Below are 27,567 nucleotides of genomic sequence, written 5' to 3' on the forward strand. Positions count from 1 at the left end.
AAAAACCTGTAGTCTCATAGGGTTCATAACACTGAAGAAGGGGACCGATTCCTAGAAACATATGACCTACAAAAGCTGGGTCTTTTGTGAAACTGCTGAATAACCCAATTTCTATTAGTGAAATTGAAAATATAATTAAGTTCTTACCTACAAACAAGAACCCAGGCCCACACGGATTCACTGTGGAATTCTACAAGAAATAAAAAAACTTCCCAATTTCTGGTTTTTTTTGTTTTTCTCCTTAAATACAATTTTAAAAAAGACTTAATGCTGACACTCCTCAAACTCTTCAATGAAATCAATAGGGAAGTATCTCTTCCCAAGTCATTTCTGGAAGGAAATATTAGACTAATACCAAAACCTGAGAAAGACCCAACTAAAAAGACAACTATGGACCAATCTCCCTAATGAACACAGATGCAAAAATTCTCAACAAAATATTGGCAAACAGGATGCAGCAAATCATCATGAAGATTATACGCCACACCAAGGGGAATCATACCAGCCATGCAGGAATGGTTCAACATACGTAAATCCATCAGTGTAATCCACCATATCAATAGAGCCAAAAGTAAGAATCACATGATCATTTCTATAGATGCAGAAAAAAGCTTTTGGTAAGGTCCAACATTCATTCATGATAAGAAACTTACAGAAAATGGGAGTAGATGGTCTTTACCTCAGTACGATAAAGGACATCTATGACAAACCCACAGACAGGATCATATTGAATGGCCAGAAACTCAAGGCCTTTACCTTAAAATCAAGCACAAGACAAGGATGCCATTATCACCACTCCTATTCAACATAGTACTGGAAACACTAGCCAGAGCAATTAGACAACAGAGAGAAATGAAGGGCTAAAGTTAAGAAAAGAAGAAGTTAAAATAGTATATGCAGATGACATGATACTCTACATAGAAGACCCCCAAAACTCCATTGAAAGACTCCTAGATATAATAAATAAATTCAGCAATGTAGCTGGATACAAAATCAATACTCAAACTCAATTGCATTCCTATATACTAAAAACAAAATCACTGAGAGAGAAATAAGAGAAGCCACACCCTTCACAGTAGCATCCAAAAGAACTACTTAGGAATTGATCTCACAAAACAAGTAAATGATCTATACAGGGAAAATTATAATACCCTGAAAAATAAATTGAAGAGGATCTCAGAAAATGGAAAGACATCCTTTATTCGGGGATATGAAGAATAAATATTTTCCAAATGGTCCTTCTCCCAAAACTGTTATACAGATTCACTGCAACCTCATGAAAATACCATCAACCGACTTCCAGATCTAGAGAAATGACTCCTAAAATTCATCTGGAACCAGAAGAGACCTAGAATAACAAAGGCAATTCTAATCAGCAAAGGCAAGGCAGGAAGCGTAACAATCTCTGGTTTGAAGTTATACTACAAAGCTATTATAATAAAATCAACATGGTCCTGGAATAAAAACAGATCTGAAGATCAATGGAATAGATTAGAAGATATAACCACAACTACAAACACACTCAACCACCTTATCTTTGATAAAGGGGCCAAATATATTCACTGAAAGAACAACAGTCTCTTTAATAAATGGTGCTAGAAAAATAGCTCTCCACATGCCAAAAACTAAAACTAGACCCATGCCTATTACCATGTACTAAACTAAGATATAATGGATCAAGGATCTGAATATTAAAGCAGAAACACTAAATCTGCTGGAAGATAAATTAGGTAAAAATCTTGAAGACATAGTGGTATGTAGAGAATTTATGAACAGGAGTCAAAATGCACAGAAAATACTTCCCAGAATCAATAACTGGGATCACGACATATTAAAAAGTTTCTGCATGTCAAAAGAAAATCACCAACGTAGTGAGTAGAAAACCGACAAGCTGGGAAAAAAAATCTTAGTGAACTGTCTCTCAGACAAAGGACTTCTCTTTAAAACATACAAAGAATTTTTAAAATCACAGCCCTGAAATTCAAACATGCAATCCAAAAATGGGCATCCAAGATGATTACACAGTTCTCAGATGAAGAGATAAAAATGGCAAATACATACACGAAAAAAATGTTCATCATCATTAGTCATTAAAGAAATGCAAATTAAATCAACACTGAGATTCCATCTCACTCCAGAAAGAATGGCCAAAATCAAGAAAACTACCAACAACAAATGCTAGAGAGGCTGTAGGAAAAAACAAACTCTTGTACACTGTTGGTAGGAGAATAGATTGGGGCAACCACTGTGAAGGTTAGTCTGGAGATTCCTCAAAACCTGGGATTGGAAGTCCCATTTGACCTAGCATATTTCCAGAAGAACTAAAAACATCATACCACAATGATATATGTGGACCCATGTTTATAGCAGCACAAATTGCAATAGCCAGATCTTGGAAACAACCTAAGTGTCCATCAACTGAGGAATGGATAAAAGGGTTGTGATAGTGTTATACAATGGAGTACTACTCAGCTATAAAGAATGATCACATTGGGATATTTATAAATAAGTGGATGCAACTTGAGGCCATACTCATAAGTGAAACAAATCAAACTCACATGTATGAATACTGTATAGTCTCCCTGGTGTAAGAAACGATAAGTGTACATAAAATTTTATGGTAATCATGATTGCCCATTACATTGCTTTGAAGTCTTATGATGTTTTCATTCATTAATTGGGATAGTTTTAATGATTTGCTTGATTTCATTATGTGTGATGATATGAACAGCTATTTTGAAGAAAAAAAGACATTTTGGCAGCCATTGCTGATTTAATTTGATCTTGCTTTGAAGTCCTACTATGCTTTTGTTCTTCTGTTTCCGTTGATTCTATCATGTTGTATCTTATTGGATTTTAATATGTGTGATAGTATACACAAATTTTTTATGGAAAAGGAGACAATATAGTAGCCATTATTTGTTTTCTGTTATTTGGTTCTGAGGACCCTATAATACTTTCATTCTCTTGTATGGTGTTATACTATTTTGTTATGTTTGATACTATTGTACGTTAATACACTCAACTATTTCAAAGAAAGAGACATTAAGGTAGCTACTATTAATATTGGGTTGTCTTGTGGTGAAGTACTGTGTTGCTTACATTGTTCTGTTCTGATGTTCTTTGTTCTGTCCTTTTTGGTCTTTATCTCTTTAAAATAAAAAATAAAAAAAGAAATAATAGAACTGAAATATACCTGTGAGCAACTGGACTTGGTAGATGTTTGCAGTGTTCCACCCAAGCATGTCAGAATACAGATTCTTCTCAGCTGTGCATGGGACAGTCTCCGGAATAGACCATATAGTATCCCATAAAATATTCTTAAAGTAACTTCAAAGGTACTGAAATTATCCCATGCCTACTATCTAACTGTAGCACACTGAAATCGCAAATTAATGGCAAAAAATTGCAAAACCTGCATAAATACATGGAAATTAAATAACAACTTTTTGAACAACCAGTGGGTTACAGATGAAATTACAGAAGAAATAAAGCAGTACCTACACATCAATGAAAATGCAGAAACAACATACTGTAATCTGTGGGATCAAATGAAAGCAGTCTAAAGAGAGAAATATATAGCAATAAATTGTCATATCAAGAAAACAGAACAAGCTCAAATAAACAATATAATCCTTCATCTCAAGCTTCTAGAAAAAAAAGAGCAAGTTAAACCCAAAACTCATAGGAGAGAAAATTCTAAAGATTAGAGCAGAAATCAATGCAATTGAAACAAAAAAATGCAAAGAATGAATCAAAAAGCTTGTGTTTTTGAGAGAATAAACAAAACGGACAAGCCTCTAGCTAACCTCATAAAGAAAAAGAAAGACAAACTCAAATTCATGCAATAAGGTCTGAGAAGGGGGAAATAACTACAGATTCCATGGAAATTGAAAACATCATGAATACCTACTTTACAGGTCTCTAGTCATATAGAGTGGAAAACACAGAGGAAATGGACAGATTTCTAGAAACATATGAACGACCAAACTCAACCAAGAAGATGTAGCATTTTAAAATAACCCAGTATCAGCTATTGAAATTGAAACTATAATTTAAAATTTACCAAAAAGAAAAGGCCAAGTTCTGAGGGATTCGTGGCAGAATTCTATAACAAATTTAGAGAAGATTTCATGCAAATACTCCTTAAATTCTTCAAAAAAAATGAAAAGGAAGCAATCCTCCCTAAATCATTCCTGGAGGCAAGTATAACTCTCATACCAAAACCAGAGAAAGACCCAACCAAAAAGGAGAACTATAGCCCAATCTCTCTAATGAATATTGATGCAAAGATTCTCAATAAAATACCGGCAAAGAGAATGCAGCAAATCATCAATAAGATTATACATCATGACCTAGTGGGATTCATTCTAGGAATGCAGGAATGGTTAACATATGCAAATCAATAAATGTAATACATCCCATCAACAGATCAGAAACAAAAACCACATGGTCATTTCAATAGATGCAGAACTTCTGATAAAGTCCAACACGTGTTCATGATTAAAAACCCTTCAAAAACTCAGACTACGCAGTGTCTGCATCAATCTTATAAAGGCCATCTATGACAAACCTATAGCCAACATTATACTAAATGGCAATACTATACTGAAAGCTTTCACTTTAAAATCAGGAATAAGACAAGGATGTCTACAATCACCACTTCTATTCAACATAGTTCTGGAAACACTAGCTAGGGTATTCAGACAAGAGAGAGAAATAAAATGAATAAAGATAGGAAAGGAAGAAGTTAAATTATCATTATTTGCAGATAACATGATACTCTATTTGGAAGACCCAAAAACACCATGAAAAGATTACTGGAAGTAATAAACAAATTCAACAGTGTAGCTGGATACAAAGTCAATGCTCAAAACTCAATAGCATTCCTGTACACAAACAAAAACTCACTGAGAGAGAAATTATGGAAAGATAGCCTTTCACAACTGCATCTAAAAAATGAAATATTTAGGAATCAACCTAACTAAGAATGTAAAAGACCTATATGCTGAAAATTATGCTATGCTAAAAAAGGAGATTAAAGAGGATATTAGAAAATCAAAGGAAATTCCTTATTCTTCGTTAGGAAGAACCAACATTATGAAAACGGCCATACACCCAAAACTGTTCTACACATTTCATGCAACCCCAATCAGAATACCAATAACATGCCTCACGGATCTAGAGAAAACACTCCTGAAACTCACGTGGAAAAAGAAGAAACCTACAATAGCAAAGGCAATTCTGAGCAAGCAAGGCAACGTAGGAGGCATCTCAATTCCTGGCCTGAAACTATACTACGAAGGCACAGTGATAAAATCAGCATGGTACTGGCAAAGAAATAGACCTGAGGATCAGTGGAACAGATTACAAGATGCAAGCACAACTACAAAGACAATCAACCACCTGATATTTGAAAATGGGGCTAAACATGTTCACTCTTTAATAAATGGGGCTGGAGAAATTGGCTCTCCACATGCTGAAGACTGAAGCTAGATCCATGCCTATCACTATGCACAAAATTAAAGTCTAAATGGACCAAAGACCTAAATATTAATACAGAAACCTTAAATCTACTGGAAGACCAGGTAGGCAGAAGACTTGGAGACATAGGGGTAGGCAGAGAATTCATGAACAAAATGCAAACTGCATGGGAAACACGTCAAAGAATCAACAACTGGGATCTCATGTTATTCAAAAGTTTCTGCACATCAAGAGAAATCACCAACAGAGTGAAAAGAAAACCCACAGAATGGGAAACAATTTTAGCCAACAACTCCTCAAAGGGCTTATATCCAGAACATGTAAAGAACGGAAAAACATCAAGCCCCCAAATTCAAAGACCCTCTCCAAAAATGGACATCTGAGATGAACACACATTTCTCAGATGAAGATACACAAATGGCAAATAATTACATAAAGAAATGTTCACCATCACTGGTCATTCGAGAAATGCAAATTTAAACAGCATCGAGATTTCATCTCACTCTGAAAAGAATAGTGGCCATCAAGAAATCAACTGATAACAAATGCTGGTGAGGCTGTTGGGAAAAAGGAACACTGCTCCACTGTTGGTGGGAGTGTAGAATGGTGCAACCACTATGGAAATCAGTATGGAGATTTCTCAGAAAACTAGGATTGGAAGTTCGATTCAATTCAGCTATTTCCTTCCTGAATATTTTCCCAGAAAACCTGAAAAGGTCATGCCAAAGTCATGTATGTGCACTCAAGTTCATACCAACACAATTTGTAATAGCTAAATCTTGGAAACAACCAAGATGCACATCAACTGCAGAGTGGATGAAAAAGATGTGGGTTTTTATACAATGTAACATTACTCAGCTATAAAACAGGATGATCTTGAGGCCTTCATAGGTAAATGGAGACAACTTGAGACTGTCCTCACTAGTGAAATAAATAAGAATCATATTTATAAATATGACATTGTCTCTCTAGTGTAAAAAGTAATAAGAAATGTAGGAGTAACATAACCCTAAATGTGTAATTGCTGTTGTGAAAAAGAGGAGAAAAAGTCCGAGGTAACGCGTCTGGCCGGCTGCGCCTCCGGGGGCCGGCGCCTCGGTGAGCTGCGCCGGAGCCCCGGGGAGGCGCGGCGGGCGGCATCCGCGTGGGGCCTGTGCTGCGGCCGTCCGGCCTGCTCCTGCTGGCTCCCGGCGCTGTTCTTGGACGAACGTTTCCGCGGCCCAGCGCGCCCGGGAGCTCTGTTCCAAGCGCTTCTCAAAGGTTGCTTCTCACAAGTTCAGGCGATCAGCGCTGTCATGTAGACGCCACCCCAACCCCGCCTCTGCCGTTTTTTGTGACAGCCAAGAAGAAAATGCACCCGCGTTTCCAGGGTTCGCATCCCACAGTCTGCCCCAGGGGTCGCTCTCTGAAAACCGCTGCAAGCGTCCCGCGCCGTCTCAGGATGAGCTTCACAGCCCGACCCGGGAAGTTGCTTCTATTTGAGTCCGGTGCTCTGTCTTGATACCGGAAGAGATTACAGACGTGGGGATAAGGGAAAGCAGCGACTGTTGAGGAAGCCATCATGGTGCCAAAGTGGCTCATCTAGTCATGAGCCTTGGCCCTGCAGGCTACAGGGGCTCCACGAGGACTTTTGGAAGTGAGCGTGAAAGAGGAGAAGAACCATGCCTGTGGTCAAGAATCTGACAGGTCAAGGAAGACCTTTGAAAGCAGGGAGATCTTCCGAAAACACTTCAGGGAGTTCTGCTATCAGGAGACCCCGGGACCCCGGGAGGCGCTGCACCGGCTCCGAGAGCTCTGCCACCAGTGGCTGCGGCCCGAGACCCACAGCAAGGAGCAGATCCTGGAGCTGCTGGTGCTGGAGCAGTTCCTGGCCATCCTGCCTGCAGAGCTGCAGGCCTGGGTGCACGCACAGCATCCAGAGAGCGGGGATGAGGTGGTGACTGTGCTGGAGGACTTGGAGAGGGAGCTGGACGAGCCAGGAGAGCAGGTCCCAAGTCCTACTTACGAGCAAGAAGAGGTCGTGAGGCAGAAGGCAACTCAAGGAACAGCCCAGGTATCCCCATGCAGCCAGTTCCCGTGCTCAGAAGAGCAGCTGCAGTGTCACATGCCAGAGGCGCGCCCAGTGCAGGAGAGCGGTAGCGAGGCTGGGACTCGGAATGTTGAGTTCGCACCAGTGGAGGAGGGCTCTAAAGAAATAAAATTTCCTGTGGAAGGACCTGGAACTCTCAGCAGTGGTACCACTCAGGTGCCTGAATGCGGAGATGCTTGTGGCCCAGAGGGCAGACTGGGCAGGAACCGGGTAAGCTCCTCAGTGGCGGAGAGGCCTCACGTCTGCAGGGAGTGTGGGAAAAGCTTCACACAGAACTCCATTCTCGTGGAGCACCAGAGGCGGCACACGGGTGAGAGGCCCTATGTGTGCGGTGTCTGCGGGCGCGCCTTCAGCCAGCGCTCCGGCCTCTTCCAGCACCAGAGGCTGCATACTGGGGAGAAGCACTACCAGTGCCGCGTGTGCGGCAAAGCCTTCAGCCAGAACGCCGGGCTGTTCCACCACCTCCGCGTCCACACTGGAGAGAAACCTTTCCAGTGCAGCCAGTGCAGGAAGAGTTTTAGCCGCCGCTCTGTCCTTGTGAAGCATCAGAGAATTCACACTGGAGAGAGACCTTATCAATGTGGAGAATGTGGCAAGAGCTTCTTTTACCACTGCAACCTTGTCCAGCATCAGAAAATCCACACTGGAGCTGAGCCCGTGGGCTCCTTGGAGCAGGCAGGGCAAAATCTCTGAGCCCAGACCCCAAGGCAAGGTCGCAAGGGCACGGTTCCTTGCTTGGCCCCTGAGAGAACAATCATAATTTCAGGTAGTGAGGCTGAATAGAAAAGTACAGGGAATACCAGGAGAAATTCCTTTAATTTTAGGCTAAAAGAAAGCGTAATTAAGTGCATCTGTCAAGGTCTCCATGTCAATGACAGCCACAGCTTTGCAATGGCAAATCTTAGTTCTTCATCATAATACATGCTTCGATCTACGTACATGTGCAAGAAGTTTCTGGATTCAGGAACACTACATCTTTCTAATTTTTTTTAAAAAAGTTTAAAAACATATGCAACCCGAGTTCAAAATTATATCAAAGGTAATTTACTGAGTATTACAAATTAATTTTAAAATCACAGTAAAATTTACGTGAGCTGACTTTTTTTCCATGTACATATGATTTGCATTTTAACCTACAGAAGGAGGCACATGGTGCCTCCCATGCAAATGTATAAAACCTCTCCTTGTTGATTTCTACTCAGCCTTCGGTCAGGAACGAGGACATGGAGCAGCCTCATTACTGGCAGCTCAGTGACTGCTCCCAGGCAGCAGTGATGGGAAGACAGATCTGCACAGCGACCAGGATACTTCACTAAAAATAGGCTATTTCAGATCGTTATTTTAAAAACTTTAGTTTCCTTGCATTTTTCCTGTAACATAATAAAAATGGTTAGTTTTTGCCTTTTGCTTTCTTTTTTCTTTTTCTTTTTTTTTTTTTTTTTAACCGGTACCAGGGATCGAACTCACGACCACGCACTTGCAAGGCAGGCACTTGTGCTGCAGAGCTAAATCTCCAGCACCAGCTTTTTTCTTTCCTTTCTTTTTTGGCAGTGGTTATAGGGATGAACTCAGGGCCTGGTGCATGGTAGGCAGATATTGTACCACAAGGCAGTATCTCCAGCCACTGTTCAATCTTTTGTTTCAAAAGTCTCAGCTTTCCAAGAGTAGAGAGAAAAGTGTGGTCCATCGTGCATGTTGATTGCTTCTGTCTGCAGTGCTGGGGGTGAACCCAGTGCTAGATGAACTACTCTACCACAGAGCTACGTTGCTAGCCTCCTTAACATCCACATTTCTTGGAACTCTTTGTTGTTGATTACCAGCAAGGTCATACATACAAAATTAAAGTTTCTTTCCCTTGCCTTTAAAAAAAAAAAAAAAAAAAAGAAAAAGAAAAAGAAAAAGAGGAGAAAAGAAGATGCTCTAACGGATATAAATGCATGCATGGGTAAGTATGTAAGATTAATTACCATATTACTAAGTTTTGTTGGATCACTGAACACAATTGTTTGCAGTCTCACTGTTTGAATGTCTACTTTGTATGATTTACTTCTGTAATTTGAACAACTATTTCTAAGAGGACAATATGTGATTTATCAACTAGTGATTTCTTAATTTTTAATTTTAAATTATGTTTTAATCATTATTTCTTCCCTCCTTCAGTTTTGTTTTTTCTTGTTTTCTCTTTAAATAAAAAAATTTAAAAAGAAAAACCAGAACCTGACGGGCTCAAAATGAAATTCTTTAAGAACATCAGTGAACATCTAATAATAATACTCTGCAAACTCTGCAATAAAAATAAAGGTAGGACTTCAAAAATCATTCTGGGAAGCTATCATTATCCTCACCACCAAAGAAGAAAAGAATACAACCATAAAAGACAATTAAAGGACAATTTGTTTAATGAACATAGATGCAAAAATCTTTAAGACACTAGTAAACCAAATACAACAAATTATCAAAAAGATCATGCACCCTACCAAACAGGTTTCAGCCCCTGAATACAAAGATGGCTCAATAAACACAAACACAAAATTCCTCATCTTCATAGAATCAAGGCCCAAAGCCACATGATCATTTAAATAGGTTCAGAAAAAGCCTGTGATAAAATGCAACACTCATTCTTGATTAAAACCCTGAAGAAAGTAAGTTCAGAAGGTCTTCATCTCAACATGATAAAAGCCATTTATGACCAATCTACTGCTAATACACATGCCATGGGCAAACATTGAAAGCCTTCTCTCTAAAATCAGGAACAAGACAAAGAAGTTGTTTTTATCACCATTGCTGTTCAATGTGGTCATTCACGTAATAGCCTGAACAATTATTTAAGAGTAAGAAATAAAAGGGATACATGTAGGGAAGAACGGAGTCAGAAGACCTTTATGTGCAGATAACATGATCCTCTACTTCCAAGACACAAAACCCTCCATCACACAATTCTAGAACTGTTAACCAACATTATCAGGATACCAGGATACAACACACACACACACAGATAAAATCAATAGCATTGTTATACAATATTGAAGAACCCAATAGAGGTATATATTACAGTAACATTTTTGTTTTCTTATTAACCTGATATGATGCCCAGTATTGCTCTCCCCATCTTGTTCTGTCAGATTTTACTATATTCTATTTTGTTGATAGTATCAAGTTTGAGGGTATAGGCAACCAATTTCAAGGCAATAAGATTCACTAAGATGCCCATTATGGTTTGATTATTATCTTCTTTTGAAATCCTCTGAGGTCTCCAGTGTAGGTTTTATTAGTCTTGTTCTGTACTGTTTTGATCAATTCTATTATATCTGATGATATAGGCAACTTTTTAAAAACATAGCAGAGGCACAATGGTAAGCATTTTACATCACCTGATATTTTATTTTTACATCATGTACTATGCCCAACCTTTTGTTCTAACCGACTCTGCTTTGTTTAGCCACGTTAGGTTTTATTCTCTTCAAAAAAATAATAAGAATTGTGGGAGTAAAAAAACCCAAAAAGTGTAATTGTTATTAAAAAGAGAGGAAAGGAAGGTGGTCTAAGGGATATAGCTGCATGTATGTTTGAGTGTATAGGATGGAAATCCATATTACTGAACTTTTGTTCAATCATTGATCGGCACATTCTGCAAACTCATTCTATAAATGTTCACTGTACATGCTTTAATTTTATAATTTGGACAACTATTTCAAAGATGACAATATATAACCTATTAACTAGTGATATCTTACTGTATTTTATTCTTGAAATTCTGTATTATTTGTACCCTTTTACTGCTTTGTTTATTTTATTTCCTTTCTTTTTTCTCTTTAATTAAAAAAATTGAAGAACCCACTGAAAAAGCAATTAGAAAAATAATATCATTGATGACAACATTTAAAAAAACTTAAATAGATAGGTGTTAGCTTAAGAAAGCAAAGCATTGTATAGTGAAAATTACACCACTCAAAACTAGGCACCTGAAAATATCACAAAATGAAAAAATAGTCCTCATTTCTGGATAGACAGAATCGATACTGTCAAAATGGCCTGACTTTCAATATTGGTAAACATACTTGGTGCAACCCCAAGCTAAATACCAAAGTCAATTATCACAGAGCTAATGGAACAATCCTAAAATTGGGGGAAATTAGAAGAGACTCAGACTACCAAAAGCAATCCTGAGTAACAAAAGCAAAGCAGGTGGCATCATAATCCCAAGCTCAGAGCTACACTATAAAGTTACAGTGATGAAACCCACATGGTACTGACATAGAAACAGGCATGTGCATCAGTTGAAGAGAGCACAACAGAGACAACTCAAAGCACACAGAGCCAGAGCGCTGGGTGATCTTTGACAAAGGAGTCAAAAACATACCAGAGTAAAGATATTCTTTCAGGGATGGTGCTGGGAAAATTGGATACCTACGTGCAACAGATTGAGACTAGATCCACATATCTCACCATGTACTAAACTATAACCAAAATGGGCCAAAGAACTAAATGTTAAAACAGAAGCAATCTTCTGGAAGACAAAATGGGCAGTACTCAAAGACACAGGCATGCAAGGACTTTCTGAACAAAACCCTAATGGCACAAAATACAATATAGACAAGCAACAAATGGAGTCTCATGAAATTAAAAAGCTTCTCCATTGCAAAGGAAACAACCAACAGAATGAGGAGACAATCTTCAGATTGGAAAAAAAAAATACTTTCATTAGCCACTCCACAGGCAGAGGACAAGCATCAAAGTATAGACCTACCAAAGAAAACTCAAAAGAACAGACAAATGAAATGAAATGATACTTGTTAGAAGTACAAATGGCCAATAAAAACATGGAAAACTCATCATTGCTTCTGGAAATTACATAAATGCAAATTAAAAATACACAAAGATAGCATTTTATCTTAGAAAGATTTCCATGAAAAAAATCTAATGATAAATGGTGATGAGAATGAAGGATTTTTCTACAACGGTGGTGCGAATATAAACCAGTATGAACACTACAGGAAAGAGTGTGGTGTTTCCGCAAAAAACTGAAAATAGAAATCCACTTGAGACAGCTACGTCCCCTTGCAGAAATCTTCCAAAATAGTTAAAATCATACATACAGGGATATATATATATATCTATGTTTACAGCAGCACAATTTCTAACAGCTACATCTCTAAAATAGTGTGTACATCCATTAAGAGAATAATGTACAAGGAAAATGGCAATTATACACAATGGAATACTGCACTATGAAAAAGAAAGATAACCTTGAGGAACTCATAGATAAATGAATGCAACTTGAGGATATAAAGTTCTTTGAAATAAGTCTGAAACACAAGTTCAAATATTTTCTGGTTTCTCTTATATGAGCATACTTCTCCAAATTGCATATTTTGCTTCTCTAAATATTTTATGTGCCAACTTGTTTATATTACTAGCTCATTTTCAATCACTGAAAAGAAACATTTACACTTTTTCCTTTTTATATGAAGCATTTAGGCTTATGTTTTGTACTCTGAGGAAGTTCCATGAACATAGCAATACACAGTGTTTTTCCTTATTGTTTTACTACAAAAGTTATTCTTCTCATTAAAAAGCAGACATCAGTCAAAATTACTCAATAATAGCACATGACTTGTACTGCACAGTATTCCTTATGTTGCCCAATCCAAATAATTTTTCTATCTGATGGTTTGTGTTGATCTTTTTCATTATACACCAGTCACTAAGGTAGTCTTTCAGCTACTGACTTATTTGACTTATTACCACTCCACAACACTGCTGAACTCTTGTTTAAAAAAAGAACAACCATACCTTTCCGGCTCATTCACCACATTCTTTGTTTCTGTCTTTTTTAACAATGCTGCCGCTTCCATTCTGTTTTCCCTTAGAGCAAGCATAAGTGGTGTGAGGCCTTCCTGTGGAGAAGCAGAAACAATTTAAAACCCACACAACTGCCTGCTTCTCAGCTGAACTGAACAGCTTGTGAAGGACCCTGACTGTTAACCTGATATAGATAACAACACACAGCAGTCTCTTCCTTCTCACTCCCAGTGCTTCCACACGTGCTGCCCTGCCATACCCTCTGCAGTGCATGCTCTCTGCCCACAGTGGCTACAGAAACCCCAGGGTCACAACTCGCTCCAGTCACTGGTTCCAAGGGTCTTTCCATCACAGCCTTTATCATGGTACTCAGAGTTATGTAACATCTCCTGCTTCAATCAAATGCACCTTCAGGGCAGGGGCTGTATCTTTTTTCTCAGTAGCTCCAACCATAATGCACAGTCAAAAATGATTGAAGGATTTGGATTAAATTAATGAGTTAAATCATCATCCCTAGGGCAGGAATTCTCAGCCTATCTTCCAAAGAATAATTTTCCATGACTTCTATGTCTCAACAGATTTGATAATCATGTTTGAGAAATTATAAAACTGCATTATTTCCTCAGTATTAAAATCTCTTTACCTTTGCTTTACTCCTATTTAACATTACTTTTCTTCTGACAAATATCAACATGAGGAATTAACAGTTTCAGGGATACAGAGCTGAGAGCTTTCTAGTACTATGGAAATTTTTTCTGAGTTAGGCAAGAAACTTGTTGGATTCTCCACCTAGTGTAAGGATCCAAATACAATTCTTAACCATTCCAGCTTTCAAGGAGTCCCTGAGGACATGATCCAAGTGAACATGGATCCCTTATTACTACACAATCCATGGGGTTCTGTCCTATTACTAGATGAAAGTGGAAAAGATCAGTACAAAATTTCAATTGTCATTTATGCTGATAATGCTAAGATCCCCACGCAGCATAGCTATTGTTTTTAATAAGTTATATTCTGTTTCCATTTTAATTACTAATGTTATAGAAATCAGAGGTAAAATATAGTTCATCAATAAAGATTCTAATACTGCTTAATTTGCATTTTCCCATAATAAATAAATTCTAATACTGCTCAAGATGGATTTTCTCATAATGAACAAATTCTAACACTGCATAATATGAAAATTTTCTCAGAATTTTCTCAATATGAATTTTCTCAATATGAAAATTGTATCATAATGAAACTCACTAAGTCGCTTATATTTTTAAGGGATAAGGCTGAAAAAGAAGATACAAAATTCTTGGTAACATGCACAAACTATCCAGTTGTGATTATAATTAATAATACCTTCAGGCATTCTAATAGGAACATGGTTACTTATAGTATATGGGAAACCTTTTTTAAAGAATCTCTAAACTTCATTCCATTTTAAAATATTCATTCTAAAATCTAGATTACATCCTTATAAATGAATATAAGATATTCTGAAATTCCTGACTACATTAAAATATACCATCATTTAAGAACTGGAAACTCTCACAGAAGCACAGTAGTGGGCAGGAAGAAGTACAGAATTGAGCCAATAGCAAACTGGATAAGCCATGGGAGCTTCCTGTACAGGGGGCACACCCTCACAGTCACAGGGGCTCTGAAGACAGCACAGCCTCTTCTTTGTGAGCATCTCCAACTTCAAATTATGGAGATGTTTTCTGAAATTTCATTGTGAATTCAGTTGATGGAAGCAAATTGCATAGAGCTAAAAGGCACATTTAGTCCATAGTGTTCTGCTTATATCTTTGCTGTGCATGTGCTTCCAAATGGTTGTGTACAATGTAAAATTCTTCCCTTAACATCATGTTTTACCAAAAAGAGAGGTCCTGCTATGAAATAAAAAAGATTATACCTATTTTAATAATTTTTCCAGCACGCATACTTTTCCTCCATGTGTATGCAGTTCTCCCTGACTGTTAAGCAGGTAAAAAGGAGTGCCAAAAGGAAATTATCAAAACTATTCCCAGCGGGACAGGGGACAGGAACATCTGTAATCTTATCATTCTGGGAGGCTAAGAAGAGGGATCCAAGTTCAGATTTGATTTCTGTCTCTGCAACTTAGTGAGACACTGTCTCAAATTTTTAAAAGTGATGAGTGATGAGTGCTGGGGATGCAGCTCAATGGAAAAGTCCTAGGATCAATCATTAGTAACACACACACACACACACACAAAATAAAAATAAGCAATAAAAATGTATAAAACATTCCCACCTATGTTCTTACAATTTCAAGGATTTTCACCAGGGGGGTCACTTAATACATTGAAATAGTCTATCACATGCCTTCAACTAAATACAGGCTCAAGATGGATATTGTTCAAACTCCTGCAAATCACCATTTGTCAACACTGGGCCATTAATGATAATAAAGAGAGGCACTAATGATGATAAAGAGATGTGACATTCTTCAAGATTCAATCTCAACCATCAGAGAATTTCTACAGAGCTTCACAGTGGCAGTGAATGACTGCAGATGGGAGGGAAAGTGGTGGGATTCTGCAAAATAAGAGGTTTCACTGATGATACTCCTTTTCACTTCCCATGGACAGAGGTAGAGAAAGACAAATGAAAGTTGGCCTGATTTTATTGGAAAGGAGAGATTAGAAGGAAGTGGTATTTAATCCAACTCATCTAGAGATTTCTTCAGTTTCTGAGAATTAGGAATTCACCATTAAACATGCCTGTCCATTAAATGCTTCTGAGCTACGTCAGAATCTTGAGGAAATGTTTTGAAATATCCATGTCAGGGCTTAAGACATTTACTGAACCCAAATCTCCAGGACAGAGCCTCAACTGTTTCAAACCTTTCTCCTGACCACAGAAACGCACAAGTCTAGATGAGGACTAGAGAACCTAGAAGATGACATCAGTCTCATCTCTCATCTACACAGCCACTACTTTTTACTAGTTGAGAATTTAGACAAAAGGAGGGAAGGTGAGAGACAGGTACTCCATGGAAGCTCCATTTAATCCTCTTGGCACAGGGCAGAACAGGGACTAGTACATTCAAAATACAACTGATCTCATCATACAAGCTCCTTAACTCCCAGCTCCCAGCAAGACATCATATGTTTGAAAGGACAATTCAGATTCTTATCTTAGTTGCGGTTTCTGACTGAAAAGGAGAGGACTTCTCTTTATTATTCATTCATTTCCCTTGTTTCCCACTTAATCACCATGCATCCAGTGAAAAACTGGATTGATCCAGTTCTCCTAAAATTTCAGGTTTATATCATTCTCTTTACTATTTAAAAATTTTTAAGAGGACAGGAATATAGCTCAGCAGCACCATGCCTGCCTGGTAAGTGCAAGGTCCAGAGTTTGATTCCTAGTATTGAAAAAAAGAAAGAAAAAAGAAAAGAAAAAAATAAAGAATTTTTATTCCCAAATTGAGTACAACCAGATTATCTGCACTATGGAATGCTGAGGTAGGCAGATTGCAAGTTTAAATTCAAATTAGGCAACTAATTTGAAACTCTACCTCAAAGTAAAACATAACACAAAAGAGCAGGAGATGCAGCTCAGTATGAATATTCTGTGTTCAATTTCCAGTACTGAATAGAAAAAAAAGTATTTTTCCTAAAAATTGATCTTATCTATGCACATGAACCAGAAAAAATATTTTTTCAAAAACAGCCAACCAACAAAGCAAACTCTATGGGCCTGCATTATTTCTAATTATTTTTCCTTCTCATTTTTCCCATTTAAGTCAAATCAAAAATGGATCATTTTTATGAGCTGTCAACAGCAACAAAATTACCACTTATTGTAAAATACTGTTGTTCTGTTTAAGTTTTAAAATAATACCTATTTCTGAGGCTAATTTTGCTGTCCTGTGTTGTTTTACACTAGTGCAAAAAAAAAAAAGAAAGAAAATATAACCATTTGGAAAAAATAACAGAAAAATGATTTACTTTTTAAATTTCAGTGTCTTCACAAATGCTTGCTGTAAGTGCATAATAGAAACTCACATCCTCTAGCATTTCATTAAAACTATCAACATTGAAAGTGAAAACATTAACTATTAAGTTATTTAAAACAGTGTATTTCCATCCATGAAACACTTGACCTTCTAAATATGGAGAACTGACCAACCAATATGTCACTGTGAACAGGAAAGTATTTCAGAAACTTTGGAAAGAAAATTCAGTGCTCTATACCTTGTTTTTTGCCTCAGCATCGGCACCATGCGAAAGCAGTTTTGCTGTTAGTGAAGACTTTGAACTGTAAACTGCATAATGCAGAGCAGTGTCGCCCTTGGTATTGGCAATATTTGGATTTGCACCATGTTCCAAGAGAATACTAACACAGTCTTCCTCGTAGCATTTTACAGCCTGTGGGTATTGTAACAGAGGAGACACCATCAACTCAAGAAACTCCAAACACACTTTCCACATGCCTGGCCAAGGAGTTATATTCAAATTACATCAACTGACTTTGATTTTCAGCATTTAAATACAATCCCTCCCATGCTGAAATTGTTGGCTGCTATTTACCTTAATCAGAGCGGTGTCATGGTCACTGTCCCAGGCATTAAGGTCAAACTTTTTCTGTATCAGGAGTCTCACCACTTCTGGATGGCCATAGGCACTGGCATAATGCAGAGCAGTCCTGGGACAGTCAGAAAGATTATTAGGAAATTACAGCACTCCATTTCAAAATTCATAATTATTCATGGAATTGTGAACATTAAATACCTTTCACAATAAGTATTTAATTATCTTTGAAAACATAGAATGCTTAGCATCTCTTATTACTCACCTGTGAATGGAAGAGCAAGTGGGTGATGCTGCGTTTGTGTGTGGTGCGGGGGATGGAAGCTGCTGTCTTGCACATACTAAACAAGATCCCTGCACTGCGCTACCTCCCAGCCTAGTGCAACCCACTGGAATAGAAAGAGCAGGCCTTGGATTTAGCTCAATTGGAATTTAATTCCTACTCTAAGTTCTTACTTTCTAGCCATCCCTTAGCCTTTCTGTGCCTCGGGATTGTTACCTACAAAATGAGGACTGAAAGCAGTTCTCTCACAAGACACCACTGTGATGGTTAAGTAAGAATCCACACAAAATTTTTCGAATAACTTCTCAAACAAGTAACAGCTCAATAATTGTCTGATACTATAATGTCTCCTATTACTACTTAACAAAGGCAATATTTCAATTAAGTAAAATAAAATAATTCAAATGGACCTACCTTGTGGGGTTAGAATTATTTCAATAAGCCTCCAGACACTTTTTCTCATATTTTAACACCTCTGTCATTGGAAAGCCACATACAGCTCAGAAGACAACAGGTCTTGTGTAACTATAACTGGTGGTGTGGGAGGGCCCCTCCTGACCTTTGGAGTATGGGGGGCTTTTTTTTAACATCAGCCTCTGTGTATGCTACTGATATAACACTATAACATAAACCAGCCTATAGAATGTTAAGGTATACCGGCCAGACTGGAAAATCCTTGCATGTGCCCATATAAGGGAGATGAAAAGACAAAAATTGTATAAAAGGGGGCAACTATACCATGTTAATCATGAATCTGCTGAGTTAGTGTCAGCACCAATGAAGCTGCCTACTTGGGCAGCTGGAGTGCCCTGCCTCTCCATGTGAAAATCCCACAGCAGTGGCTTTTAAAAAGGTTTCTTCGTAAGGCATCATCACATGATTCATAGTAAAATCTATACATACAGATAATTTCTTTATTTCAGAAGAAGTAAAAAGTTATCAGAAATACCAATACACACACATAAAAATGAAAATTATCTGTGCTTAACTAATATTTCTGTTTTTCTCAAGGATTATTTTATTAATAATCAACTTTCACTAGAGTTTCATATCTATTATAGAAATCAAGGATAAGAGAAAGGAAAGAAGAGCACACAGTACCGTTGCCAATACTAATCATAACATGCAAAATGCAAGGCACAAAAATGTCAAAATATAGAATACTCAGCATTGTTTCTGGGCCAATGAAACTGTTAGAATGAAAAAATTTAATAAACTCCTAAATATTACAACTAGAATGAACTTCTCGATAATAAAAAAGAACAGAAAATGTCAAATGCCTGAAAATAACAAATTTTGCCACAATTTGTATACATTTTCTGTCTAAAACAAGACTGCAGCCTATCTGTGTGTATGCAAAATTAAACTGACTCTTTGCTCAGTGGATATATGAAAGTACATCTTTCCCTGTTAAGAATATATTGATGTGATGCCAATTTCAGTGATTATATATCACTCCATCCTATGAATGCACTGCAACTGATACAATCTCTTCTGTGAATCCATCACTATTTTAAGCAATACTGAAGAAATGCACATTAAATGCGTCTCTGTATGTCCTAAAGATATTCTAGAAGAGAGCTGATTGGTGGAGACATGCTTTCCTAAACTGTGGTATAGTACTTATATCAAATTTCCTATTTGAAAAAGTCATAAGCCATCTCCAGTTTTAAGCAGCAGAATAAACTTTTCTTCATTCTCACACTCTGTAACTGGAAAACATTTGATTCCTTTGTAAAATTAAATTCCCCTTATCAGGGACATTAAACATTTCTTTTTATGTTTACAGGTCACTTGTCAAACCAACCACATAATTTAGAGTTAAATATAGCTCAGCAGTACAGCCCAGGATATGAGGCTCACAGTGTTGCTATCTAGCATGGAAGTAAATTAGTATTCAATATTTTTCTTTGATGATTTTTAAAAAATTACCCTGTAAGTTTAAGATACATTTTTTTATCTGCTGTATGTATGTATGATTTTGTTTCATCTGATGTATGATGTATTTTATGATGTATCTATTTATCTCTCCTTTATTTTATTTTATTTTATTATTTTATTTTATTTTTTTGGCACTGCAAATCTAACTCCTGACCTCACATTTTCATGTGGGCACTGTGCCACTGAGTTAATATCCCAGGCCCTTGTTATAAATGTCTCACAAGTATGTTTTTCATTTTGTTAATGATTTTCCAATATAAATGAGAATTTAATTTTTCTTTTGGTAGTCAACCTTCAGAATGCAGGTGGGGAAGGGGATGGCTGAGTGGTAGTGTGTTTCGCATGCACCATGTTCTAGGAGCAACCCCCAACACAAAAAAATGAATGTTCATTGTTGGTGTCATTCTTAGGAAGGCTCAAATAGGCTATGTGTTTTCCTTTGCCACTTTTCTCATTTTGTATGATATAAAATTTTTAATCAATACACCACCAGAAACTTTTGTGACATAAAAATCCAGGTTTTTTGGAAACACTTTACAGGCATTTCATTCATGAGTCATTCCAATTTTTCAACTTCTAAAATCTGACAGATATTTGAATGTTTCCAGGTTTTCTACTAAGTTACATTCATTTATTTATCTTTTGGGCTGTTGGAAAACAATTAATTTGTGAAAATGACTTACCGTGATACCTACGAAGGTGGGCTTTCACTACATTTTCTTAGTGACCCCATAGCGAAAGAGGCTACGGACACTCAAGTCTTATGCGATTTTTTTATTTAGCTTCTATAAAGCTGATACACAGAAAGCTCACATTTTGAGACTAACAGAACTTTCTAGTCAAGAACATGCCGTCACCTTCCCATCTCAGTTTTCTTATAAGGTTCCTTAGTAAAGAACATACATGCACAGGTGTACACTGATAGTAAATGGACACTAGATTTTCATCAGGTTAAGTTTCCACCCTAAGTTTGTAGATTACAGGAAACATGTCATAGTTCCCTTTTTAAATAATATGTACAACAGTACATCTCTTAATGTGATACTAAGAATAAAACTCTATACACGTGTTACCATGTTTAAATAGCTTTTCTGCAGTCAATAATGTAGTCTACACAGGAAGTATAAGTCCACTAAAAACCAGTGAATGTTTGGTTTTTATTTTGCAGCTTATGGACACCACCTGAGGATCGACTCTCTGGCCAGCTTTGCCTCCCAGGGTGGTGGGAATCCCCCTGCCCCCGCTTCACCCACTTCTTCCTCTCCCGCATCATCCTGGCCCCACTCACAGCCCCTGGGCCTGCAGCCCCATTACCTTTGCTTGCTGTCTCTGTAAACCGTGTTCCATTTCTGGAGGAGACGCTCCACCTTGGCCTTGTCGCCCTTGCGGGCAGCCTTGTGGAGCTTGGGCACTGAGCTGCCAAAGATGCCTGGCATGGCAGCCCTGTGACTCCTCCGACCGTCCGGTTTCCGGTCCTCACCGGGCAGAATCTCAGGCCCCTTTGACCTCTCTGACTTTCAATGAACGCCAAGCAACCTCTTTTATCCAATGTCTAGGCTCTAATGGCCCTGTACATGCGCATTTGCACAAGTCCTGAGCAAGAATCGCAACCACCTCACCCGCTCCGCTTCTGAGTAAGAAGCCTAACCGCTTCTGCACGTGCACGGCCCGTGCACGGCCCCCGGGCAAGCAGCCTAACCGCTTCTGCACGTGCACGGGCCCCCGGGCAAGCAGCCTAACCGCTTCTGCACGTGCACGGGCCCCCGGGCAAGCAGCCTAACCGCTTCTGCACGTGCACGGGCCCCCGGCAAGCAGCCTAACCGCTTCTGCACGTGCACGGGCCCCCGGGCAAGCAGCCTAACCGCTTCTGCACGTGCACGGGCCCCCGGGCAAGCAGCCTAACCGCTTCTGCACGTGCACGGGCCCCCGGGCAAGCAGCCTAACCGCTTCTGCACGTGCACGGGCCCCCGGGCAAGCAGCCTAACCGCTTCTGCACGTGCACGGGCCCCCGGGCAAGCAGCCTAACCGCTTCTGCACGTGCACGGGCCCCCGGGCAAGCAGCCTAACCGCTTCTGCACGTGCACGGGCCCCCGGGCAAGCAGCCTAACCGCTTCTGCACGTGCACGGGCCCCCGGGCAAGCAGCCTAACCGCTTCTGCACGTGCACGGGCCCCCGGGCAAGCAGCCTAACCGCTTCTGCACGTGCACGGGCCCCCGGGCAAGCAGCCTAACCGCTTCTGCACGTGCACGGGCCCCCGGGCAAGCAGCCTAACCGCTTCTGCACGTGCACGGGCCCCCGGGCAAGCAGCCTAACCGCTTCTGCACGTGCACGGGCCCCCGGGCAAGCAGCCTAACCGCTTCTGCACGTGCACGGGCCCCCGGGCAAGCAGCCTAACCGCTTCTGCACGTGCACGGGCCCCCGGGCAAGCAGCCTAACCGCTTCTGCACGTGCACGGGCCCCCGGGCAAGCAGCCTAACCGCTTCTGCACGTGCACGGGCCCCCGGGCAAGCAGCCTAACCGCTTCTGCACGTGCACGGGCCCCCGGGCAAGCAGCCTAACCGCTTCTGCACGTGCACGGGCCCCCGGGCAAGCAGCCTAACCGCTTCTGCACGTGCACGGGCCCCCGGGCAAGCAGCCTAACCGCTTCTGCACGTGCACGGGCCCCCGGGCAAGCAGCCTAACCGCTTCTGCACGTGCACGGGCCCCCGGGCAAGCAGCCTAACCGCTTCTGCACGTGCACGGGCCCCCGGGCAAGCAGCCTAACCGCTTCTGCACGTGCACGGGCCCCCGGGCAAGCAGCCTAACCGCTTCTGCACGTGCACGGGCCCCCGGGCAAGCAGCCTAACCGCTTCTGCACGTGCACGGCCCCCGAGCAAGGAACCTAACCTTCTCTGCAATGCATGTCTCTGTAGGTTCTGCGCATGCTCACCAGGTCTTCCTAGTATGCTGGCCCATGGGTTTGTGCTAGCCTGGGGATGGCCAGGTAGTTAATCATCATACAGGTTTTGTTTTCAGATTTGGAGATGTTGGGGTGAAGATGTGGGCATTATGGAAAAGGTAGGGAGATGCTGGGTTTGAGCTGGGGTTATTTGTTGTGTGTTGTAATATTGGAGAATTTTTATTTGAACTTGAGATTTTAGGCTGGGATTTATGTGGGAGAAAGGAATAGTGAGGTTGAAAACTGTGCAGTAGACTGTCAGTAAGGCCGTGTGTCCTAGAAGGAGAATGAATAGGAGTAGTGGAAGAGGAAGTAAGACCGAAGGCTTTGTTTTAGGCAGTGTAAGGTGTTTGAATCTAAAATTTTAGTGAACAATAAAAGTTTTGGTGTTGTAGGGAGAGATTGAAGTATGACAGCAGCAGTATGAGGACCAGCAGTAAAAAATGCCAAGGAAGTAAAGAGAGTAACAGAACACTGGGCTATGAACGGGTGAGGTGGAGGTGTGTAGGTCTTATGATGAGGCACATGTGTAAAATCTATTAGTCTTTATTTGGAGTGTGTTCACAAAGTTGATAGGTTGGGAAAGCAGATAAATGTCTCTGAGGAGAGGTTTTGGCACAAAACAGCTGTGAGTGACCTGATGAATATTTTTAGAGAGGAATGAGTAGTGAGTAGACTTAGTAGTTTATATAGGGCTTGACTGTCTAGATGAAAGCAGTTATGTATGTTAGTGATGAGGTCTAAAACATTGATCTGGGAGGAAGAACTTGTGGGTTTGTGAATTAACTGTCACTGTATAGATGAATATTGAAGTGAAGTCAATGTGTTTGGGATAAGGGGGGAAAGACGAGAGACATATTGTTGTTGTGTAGTTAATTTAGCCTGTGTGTTCACACAGGTACTATCCTGACAGATAGACCTGATGATGTTTGGTGTCCCTTATAGTGAATGATTGTTACTTGTTTTGGAAGTTGTGTTGTCTCTAACAAATTAAGAATGAGAGGTGTATTAGTGATTAGGGGTCCCTTGTGATTACTTAGATCTCATATTTGTTACATAGTATGAGAGTAAAGTATGTTGAATGTATATTTGGAGTCAGTATAGATATTTATGATTTTGTAATTAGTGTGAGGTCCCATGTGAGGGCAATTAGTTTTCTTTTCTGGGAAGATGTTTTGAGTGGCAGTGAGCTTGCCTCTATGACTTGAAGCCTTTGATTATAGAATATTTTGTCCTCTTTTGAGGGTTTGTGTTGGCTGTATTGTCATCTATGAACTGTGTATCAGAAGCTGTAGGGAGATGAATACTGTTAATGTGAGGGAAGGGAGTAGGAGTCATCTGCAGGACCTCACTATAATTGTGTAAGGGGTCTCGTCAGAGGTGGGAAGTAAGGTGGCTTGGTTCAGGGAGATATTAACAGAGATGGTGATTGTAGGATCCTGTATAAGAATTAAGTCAACTTGTAGGTGAGACGTCATTAAGGCAGGAAATATCTTGTGTAAAATAAGGTCACTGGAGCAATGGGGTAGGTGGACAATAATTGACTGTTTTAAAGTGAACTCTTTGGCCCCTTGTCTTAGTGAGGCTGCTGAAGCAAGTGGAGAAAGGCAGGAGGTCAGCTTTGTATCATGTTGTCTGTTTTGAGAGATAGGCTACTGCTTGGAAAGAAGGGTGTGTGTGTGTGTGTGTGTGTGTGTGTGTGTGTGTACTAAAACTCCTACAGCATTATGATCTTGAGTGGTAGAAATCTTGGGTTGGCCTAAGGAGAATGAGAGCTTGGGCCTTTGAAACAGCCTCTTTTAATTTAGAAAATGAGAAATAGGAGTAGTGGATGTGAGGCTTCTGATAAAGAACCTGTGGATGCTTTTATAAAGGTTGGGCTAGTGTAGCAAAGTAAGGGATCCAGAGATAAAAGAAGTTTTTAAATCTAGAAAAGATAAAACTTGTTTTGAAGTTAGCACCTGGAGATCATGGAGATGGGCTCTGTGGTCTGAGGTTATAGGTGGGGATGAGAGTGAGACTCAGGTATTTAATCTTTGGTGAAGCTATTTGGGCTTTAGTAGGGAACACCCTATGTTTGAAACTTGAGAGATAGTTGAGAAAGGTAGCTGGATGTTATGTAGTTAGAGGATAGACTGGAGAATAGAGGAGAAGCTCATCTGTATATTGGAGAAGAAAGTCAGGTTTAAGATTGAGAGCCACAAAAAAAAAAAGGTTGAGAGCCACGAGATCAGCAGCAGGGGCTCAGCTGAAGTGTGGAGTGTCCATGAAGCCTTGAGGTAGGACTCTAAATAAGTTGTGTAGATTGCAGTGTCTGGATTTGTCCATGGAAAGGCAAAGAAATCTTGGCAATTGAGGTGTCAGGAAATAGTTAAAAATGTATCATTAAGGTATAATACAGAAAAGTGAAAGGTACACAAAGAAAAATGAGAGTATAGCGTAAGCATTTGGCACCACCAGATGAACTGACACTATCAATTGCATTTTTAGTATCTCCAGGATCTTGGACTCGTGATAGAAGCCATTGGATGTGAGGATAGGGACAATAGTGGAGTTGAAGGGTGAGTGAGTGACTTTTGGAGACCCATTAGATAATAAGCAGCAGATTATAGGTTTGAGCCCCTGTTGATGTTTAGGGGCTATTGGATATGGGGAAAGTGAGGGGTGTTTGAGGTGAATTACAAGTAATGTGTTGGCATGAATAGGATTGGAGATGTCTCAGACTGTAGGGTTGACAGTGGAGGAGGGAAGGGGAGAGGCTGATTCAGCAGCACATGACAGTTGGCTTGGGAGTCTGACCCCCATGGGCAGAGAGTATAAGAGAAACTGAGTTTTTGGAGCAGATTATCAAAAAGAGGTACAGGATAGTTTGGGATACTGAGAAGTTGTGTGTAATGGAAAAGTTTTGGAATCTGCAGGAAGTAGGTCCTGTCTGGGGAGATCATGTAAGCTGGCTGTCAATTCCCATAAGAGAGCCTGCAGAGCAGAAACACTGCCCTGAAAACTCAGGAAGAATACCATAGGTGGCCTCTGTCAACAAGAAAAGAGACAGTTTTACTTGAGACATCCAGTGAGACATGGGGCTCTTGGAGAGATAATTTGGTGGAGCCTGCAGGCCCCAAGCCTTGTCTATCCTCTTCAGTGGTGATGCTGGGCAGATCAGCTGGTGATGAGTCCAAGGCAGCAATGTCTTAGCCTGTGAGGGTAGGGAAGGTGATGACGTACTCGTTCTCACAGGGCAGTTGCACTTCCAGTGGCCCTCTTGGTTGTAGATGGGACAAGTTCCCATTCATGGCCACAGGTCAGGGCAGGCTTGTATCCAGTGTCCTTTATCTGCTGCACTTGAAGAATGGTGGAGAGGGGCTCAGGTTTTTAGTCATTTTTTCTACCTGTGTTTTATCTTGAGCCCTGAGTTCCACTGTAGCTGAAGCTACTGAGGCCAGAAATTGGCATTTGAGTTTAGCCTAAAATGCATCCTTTTTAAGGTCATCCTGTTTTTGTTGTTTTCTCCACTGTTGAAGGCATGGAAAGCCATACCTAAGAGGTATCTCTAGGGGGATTGAAGACCAAGGTCTGACTTTTTGAATTTAGTCTGAATGTTTGGTGCTGCTTGGCAAATAAAATAGAAGTTTAATCTTTTGTTGAGGGCAAAGAGTGGAAGCAAGAATAGCATCAAGATCCTTGTAGATAGGATTGAAGGATGAATTTGAGCTTTTTATGATATCATTGTACGGGTCAGCAGCAAAGGATGTTACATGCTGGAAGATATTTGAGAGACTGGAGAGGGAAAAAGGGACATGAATGTGGATTAAGCATTTGGTACCTCTCACTTTGTAAAGGGGAGAGGGTGAGGTGAGCATCATGTCAAAGATGGCTGGGGTGGGGATAATGAAGACAATGTGTAGGAAGGGTCATCAGATGGCAGTGAGTGCAAGCAGCTGCAAGACGGTGGTGAGAGAGGAGTGAGATCTGCTATGGTGTGGTGGTGGAGAAACTGATGACAGTGGAGTTGGGGAGGAGTGGTGAGGTGAGGAGAGGAGAAGATGGTAATGAAGGAGTAGTGAGGGAGGTAGGAGGCGGAGGAGAAGATGGTGGCACAGGCGAGCAAGGAGAGCTTTGTGGATATGGTGGGGGGATATGAGAGTAGAATGGATATGGTTTGTAGGGTCAGCACAATTGTCAGGTAAGGTTTTTGGCAGTGTGGAGCAGGATAAAAGTATTTGGTGGTCCAGCCTGGGAGGCTGAGGCAAGAGGATCATGAGTTTGAGACCAACCTTGGTGACTTAATGACTTAGTGAGAGCCTGTCTCAAAACAAAAAATAAAAAGAGCTCGGGATATAGTGTAGTGTGAAGGCTCTGGGTTCAATCCCCAGAACCAAAAATAGTAATAATATTAATACCCTAATATACATTAAAAAGATGAAAAATGAAGAATAAGAAATATTTCCAGCCCACACAGGAATTTTTTTCTTCAAATTCTGTA

The 27,567-nt window shown here is 40.0% G+C and overlaps 2 protein-coding genes across 2 annotated transcripts in view; one reads left to right on the forward strand and one right to left on the reverse strand.

Annotated features, from left to right (window-relative positions):
- Nucleotides 1–21,837, reverse strand: part of LOC101789221 (ankyrin repeat domain-containing protein 27-like) — a 103,072-nt gene extending 81,235 nt beyond the window's left edge. Inside the window, exons 1-4 of the mRNA XM_063254146.1 lie at nt 21,461–21,837; nt 17,923–18,037; nt 17,587–17,760; nt 13,367–13,470 (exon numbers count right to left, since the gene is read on the reverse strand). Coding sequence (XP_063110216.1) covers nt 13,367–13,470; nt 17,587–17,760; nt 17,923–18,037; nt 21,461–21,582 — 515 coding nt within the window. The 5' untranslated portion in view covers nt 21,583–21,837. The remainder of the gene's footprint in view (nt 1–13,366; nt 13,471–17,586; nt 17,761–17,922; nt 18,038–21,460) is intronic.
- On the forward strand, nt 7,076–9,446 carry LOC134477126 (zinc finger and SCAN domain-containing protein 23-like; the record flags this gene model as incomplete). Its single annotated transcript, XM_063254149.1, has 1 exon — nt 7,076–9,446. A coding segment is annotated over one exon (1,191 nt), but the record flags the coding sequence as incomplete, so codon positions are not given.
- Nucleotides 21,838–27,567: the final 5,730 nt, after the last annotated feature.

The sequence above is a fragment of the Cavia porcellus genome, unplaced genomic scaffold (assembly GCF_034190915.1).
Source record: "Cavia porcellus strain 051 isolate PalLab524CR breed Dunkin Hartley unplaced genomic scaffold, mCavPor4.1 scaffold_8, whole genome shotgun sequence".
NCBI classification, from domain to species: domain Eukaryota; kingdom Metazoa; phylum Chordata; class Mammalia; order Rodentia; family Caviidae; genus Cavia; species Cavia porcellus.